At 56.9% G+C, this 5,574-nt stretch overlaps 1 protein-coding gene across 1 annotated transcript in view; it reads left to right on the top strand.

Moving 5' to 3' along the window:
• LMNA (lamin A/C) overlaps nt 1-5,574 on the top strand; it is a 19,811-nt gene that overhangs the window by 8,561 nt on the left and 5,676 nt on the right. Inside the window, 2 exon segments of the mRNA XM_010838249.1 lie at nt 3,827-3,983; nt 5,300-5,425. Of these exon segments, the coding sequence (XP_010836551.1) occupies nt 3,827-3,983; nt 5,300-5,425 (283 nt within the window).

Raw genomic sequence — 5,574 nt, 5'->3', positions numbered from 1 at the left:
AAACAGGCCTGTGGCCGCCCTGGCTTCCATATGTGGCATCTGAGCTGGGCTGAGGAGGCTGACACAGCCGGCAGGTCAGCGCCTGGCACAGTGCCCACGCAGCCCCTTTACTGCGCCAGGCGCCTTGCTTCCCCCCACCCCCACCCCCGTCCAAGAAGCCCCTAGAGTCCTGCCCTGCAGTGGCCCTGAAGCCCGGCTCCCCTATCACTCCAGCCTAATAGCGCCCCAGCCTGGGAGCACGCAAGCCCGCTCCCAGCTCTCGTGCGCTCCCAGCTCTCGTGCGTAGGCCTTAGCCTTTTCCTCTCTGCTCTCCTGCCCTGCCCCACCCAACTTTTCCCGCCTTGTGCGATCGGATTTGCCAACCTGGGAAGAGTTTAGAAACAGGATGCCCAGCCCTTCTTGTCTCAGGAGCCCACTGGGATGAACCCACTCCAGTGCTGGAGGAGCCTGGCGGATGGGAGGGAAAGAGTGGGCTCCCTGTGGCGTGGCACGGAGGCCTGGGCAGGACGTGGGTACAGCCAGGGTCTCCCCTGTGAGCGCTAGAGGATTTCCTGACACCTGCCCGGGTATTGTCTGCTGGAGGATGAGTCACCTGTGGAGCCCCTGGGTCCCACCCTTCCCAGCTCCCCTTGCCTGCCCTACCCTGTTCTTCCTGCCAGCCCACTGTGGGGCAGCATGTGCCCCACTTTCCCATTGCTGGCCCCCAGTGGACTGGGGCACAGGCAGCACAGCCCCTTGGGTTGGACGCCTGGCCGGTGTCTGCTTGGGGTCCCTGTTAGGGCCGGGGACCCCGACTAAGGAAGCAGTGTCATTTGGAGCTAGTGGACAGGCAAGACTGAGGAGGAGGCTGGGGAGGCGCTGGCTTCTGTGCCTTCCCCCTGCTGCAGCCGTCTCTTGCGGGGTGCGTGTGGCTCCCTGGCCACAGGGCTCCTGAGGTCTGAGTCATAAGCCCATGGGTGATAGCGGCTGCTTCCCCACAAAGGGGAGCTCCCGGAGCCTGACTGAAAAAACCACAAAGGCTCTTCCTTGCTTCCCTCTCTGCTCAAGTGGCTTCCCTCATCTGCGGGGTGTGTCTGGGTCCTTTCATTGCAACTCTTTTAAGTGCTAATCAGAGTCTCCAGGAGGGGAAGGAAAATCGCCCCCTTAATTTCTTTGCAGGGCGGGCGGGGGTGGTGGGGGGAAAGCCATCCAGCACCCATTCACACCTCTGCTCCCCACTTGCTGCAGGATCCCGGAGGCACCCTGGGCAGAGTTCTCTGAGCCTGTTTCCTCCATCACCTAGGACTAGCACCTGTCTCAGTGGGGAAGCTGTGGCGATTCAGTTAACACAGTCTTTAAGAGCAAAGAATCGGACACCGCTTGGTGGCTGAACAACAACCATAACGGGTACACAGTCAGTTCTGTTTGCTGTCCTTAGATGATTACTAGTATTAGTCTATTAGTATTAATATTAGTTTAATAGTATTAGTATTAGTACCACCCCACCTCTGGGAGCAGCCCTAACTGAAGAGGCTAGATTGAAGGACAAAATCCTGCAGTTGTCAGGCTGTGAGCCCCCGAGGCCAGGGACCACGCAGCTACATTTTCCTGTGTCAGCGTCTGCCTGGCACTCTCACAGCAAAGGTATTTCCAAGGAGAACTTCTGAAGTTTCTCCTCTGGGTCTGAGGAGGCCGTGGAGGCGGGACTAGGGAAGAGACACCCTTGAGATGTCTTCTGAAAGTGTCATGGTGCTCCGTCCTGCTGCTCCCAGCTCGGGCTGGCTGGATCAGGAGTCCTGTCTCCTGCTGGCTCGGTTCTCTCTAGACCTGTGGCTAAGTAGGAGGAAGAGCAGGGGGAGGAGTCCTGATCAGCAGCCAGAATCAACTGTGACTCTGCCTGGGTCCCCGGAGCTGCATGCTTTGTTTGACATGGGGTCACTCACCTTCCTCCTCCGTGCCTCAGTTTCCTCATCTGTAAAAGGAGGGGGTTAAGGCAAACCTATGCGAAGCTCCTCCCAGTTCTCTAAGTTCTGAGAGCCTCCCAGCCGTTAGCCTGCCGGGCAGGGAGGCCTGTTCTGGGAAGTCCCTGCCAGCCTTGGAGTCGGCCCAAGGAGCTCGGAATCTTTGTCTGCCGTGTCGCTTCACTTTACCAGCGGTTTTTCTTCTTCTTTCCTCCCCCTGCAGCTGCCTCTGCTTCGGAAAAGTTCTGAAGTCATGGAAAGTTGGGGCTGTGCTCCCAGCCAGGGGCTGGGCCGGATGGCAGCCAAAACCTGAGCTGGGTTTTGACTTTATTTTTAGCTTTTCTGGCTAAGACGGAGGAGGGGAGAGCTCCTTCAGGTCTGGAAGGGCCTCTTTTCACAGGAGACAGACACACTTGCTCTAAACAGCTTGTTCTGAAATGTGGCCAGAGGCCTGGACAGAGCAAGGCTGGGGGTGCTCCCCCGAGATCTTCACGTCCTTCCCCTGCCTGTCTGGGTGGCATTCTCCTTCTCACAGTGGAGCCCAGTTGGAGGGGAGGTGACTCCTGATTGAAGACTTATGAGCTAGTGGCAGGAACACACTGCCCCAGTCTTGGGCCCTCCGTCCAGGTCCAGAGCTTCTCCTGCTGGGCCTTCTTCATCCTTCTTCACACTGAATTGCTGGGGCTCCTGGAGCCGAGGGCTTGGTGGCAGGAGAAAAATGTTGGCAGGGCCACTTCTCTCCTTGCCAGGATAGATTTCTTTCTCCCCCTGCCCACATTTGCTTTTCTTTTTTTCCATCTGCCCAAGTGGGTTCATGCTTGAAGTCTGATGAGTCGCAGATGGCAGCTGGGACTAGGCCCCTGGGCTCTTTCCTTCCACTCCCTGGGTCTAGTGCTTTCTCTCCCCACACATCGGTGAAGGGATCCTTACAACTGGGAAGTTCTTACGTTCCCCAGAGGTCTTTAAGAAAATAGGATCCCTCTATCTCTCCAGGTCACTATCCAGCAGAAATAATCAGGGGCCCAGAAAGGGAAGGAAGGTGGCAGAGGCCACCTCCTGTTTGAACTGGTTCTAGTTAAAGCTTTACCCAGTTTGAGGAGTGTGGAGGTTCAAGGCTGGAGCCCAAATGGACCTGGAGGCCTGGGGTCACATCTGGGGCCAGATGCTGGGCTTGTGGTTGATAGGTTCTGATGAGGCCCAGAGAGAGGGAAGGCTGGAACCCTTGTGCTCTGCCCCATCAGGGGACCCAGACTGGGTCTGAGAAAGGGAATGGTCAATACAATGCCTGCTAGTCTTCATTCCAGGTCTCCCTGAGCTTTAACCAAACTTTCCCTCCCAGCAGTCCCTGGTGTGTAAAGGGACTAGGGGAAGTGACTGACACTTCTAGCACTCAACTGATAAGCGTCAGGGACACTCAGACCCCAGGGCTAGGAGTCTGGCTGTCTGGATCCCTGCAGAGGAGGAGGCTGGGCTGAATGGAAGGTGGGTGGAGTCAGGGGGAGAAGGTTAAGGCCCTATGTGGGAAGGGGCAGGAGACAAAGGTGGTTCTGTCTCTTTGGGAAGGAATGGGAGGGGAGAGAGGGAAAAGCATTCATCTCAAGGGATCGAGCTTTGCTCTTGGCCCCAGGCACGTTCCTGAGCACTGAGTCATGGGAAGGGTGGAGAAGCAGGAAAGGGGTTTTGGGGGCCTTGGGAGAAGTGGGAATCCAGCCCCAGAGGCGGGCAGCCGCAAACCAGACCCAAGGCTGCCCTCTCCTGGCAGCTTGGGGGATAGCAGAACCAGGTACTGTGGCTGACCTCCCAGGACTTCTCACTCTCCCTGGGGGACCTGACTCTGTCTAGGGATACAGACTTCTCTTAAAGCCACTCTTCTCTGGCTTCTTTAGCAATTCCAAGAAGGAGGGAGACCTGATGGCCGCCCAGGCCCGGCTCAAGGACCTGGAGGCTCTGCTCAACTCCAAGGAGGCCGCGCTGAGCACTGCTCTCAGCGAGAAGCGCACGCTGGAGGGCGAGCTGCATGACCTGCGGGGGCAAGTGGCCAAGGTGAGGCCCACCCGAGACCCAGCTGACACTCGTCCCTGCTCCCCGCCCAAACGCACACTCACTGCTCCCTCCAGGCATTCTCAGGAGTCGCCTGGTCTGTCCTGTCCCACAGCATCAGAGCCATTCCTGTACCCTAGCGTTGCTGCATCCATCCAGAGTACAGTGCTTCCTCCTTTGCTGCCCACGGTGTCTAGCACCATGAATTTAAAAGAATCCACAAGCCATTTCCATCTCACTTTGAGATGAATTGTGCCTGGCCCTGGATCCCTCCCGTGTGGCCTTGCTATAGACAGCCGTGACCTCTCTGGAAGATCAGAGAAGAGTGTAGACTGTCCACAGAGCCCTAGTTGGGAGCTGATGGTTGATCATATATGGACATATGTTTTTAATGTATACGATGGTCTTTACTTTCAAACACTTTGCTCTCCATTCCAGCTTCTAGTCTCATGTTAAAAGCTAGAGAGCAGAATCAAAGAAGCAGGCTTGTTCCCAGTCTCACCGCCACATCTACTCAGAGCAAGGTCAGGACTAGAGTCAGCCACCAAGCCTCTGTCCAGGGCTCTCTTCCCTGCTAGGCCTTGCCACCATAGTACACCCTGGAGAGACCAGAAGCCAGCAGTTTGGCCAGAAAATCAAGGCTGGGCCATTCTTCTCCCAGGCCCTGCCCCCAGCCCTTCCCAGCTGCACTGCCCAGCTTGTGCTTTCTAAGATGAAGATCTAAGAAAGGTGCACCCCTACTCAAGCTTCAGAGGATCTTTTCGTGGCAGTGAGGGTGCGATCCATGGATCCATGGCCCAGCCCCTGCCTTCCAGCCCAGCCACCTCTGCCATCACTCTGCCCCCAGGGCTCCATCCTTCGGCTTCAGCAGTACTGAGCCTTCCGAAGAGCCTGAAGTGCATGTGTGTGCTTTCGTACCTCTGCGCCCTCGCACTTGCTCCTGTCTGCCCACTCACCTGTCCTTCAGATCTCAGACTCCTGAGGGCTTCCTAAAGCCCCCCGCTACCACCCCAGGCACACTTTGGTCCCTTCCCTCGTGTTCCTTCTGTACTCTGGGCATATTTCCGTGGCTATAGCAAAATAACAGCTATAGAGAGAGGAGGCACTATCTATATTTTCATTAGCACAGCAACGATACAAGGTCATTACTGCAAAGGAGTAGATGCGTTATCACCTCTGTGGGCATCCAAGGCTCTTGCTCCCTTAGGCCTATTTCTCCACATATAAAGGGAGGTGCTGGACATGACCCCCTTCTCCGCTTCCTTCCAGCTCTGGTGTCCTATGACCCCTCTCCCTGACCTCTGTCCCCTTCCTCTCAGCTCGAGGCAGCCCTGGGCGAGGCCAAGAAGCAACTTCAGGATGAGATGCTGCGACGAGTGGATGCTGAGAACCGGCTGCAGACCCTGAAGGAGGAGCTGGACTTCCAGAAGAACATCTACAGCGAGGTGGGAACTGTGTCCTGCAGACCGGAGGACTGGGGCTGGGTGCTGAAAGATGTCAGAGCTGGGCTGGGGTATCAGCTGTGTGCAGAGCTCCCCTGCCAGGCTGGCTTGTACTAGTGATGGGGAGTCGGGGTGAGGGCTGGGGGGGGGGG

This window comes from Bison bison, unplaced genomic scaffold (genome assembly GCF_000754665.1).
Source record: "Bison bison bison isolate TAMUID 2011002044 unplaced genomic scaffold, Bison_UMD1.0 scf7180017864093, whole genome shotgun sequence".
NCBI lineage: Eukaryota > Metazoa > Chordata > Mammalia > Artiodactyla > Bovidae > Bison > Bison bison.
The sequence above is the reverse complement of the archived record's forward strand: the minus strand, read 5'-3'. Positions and strand labels throughout refer to the sequence as shown.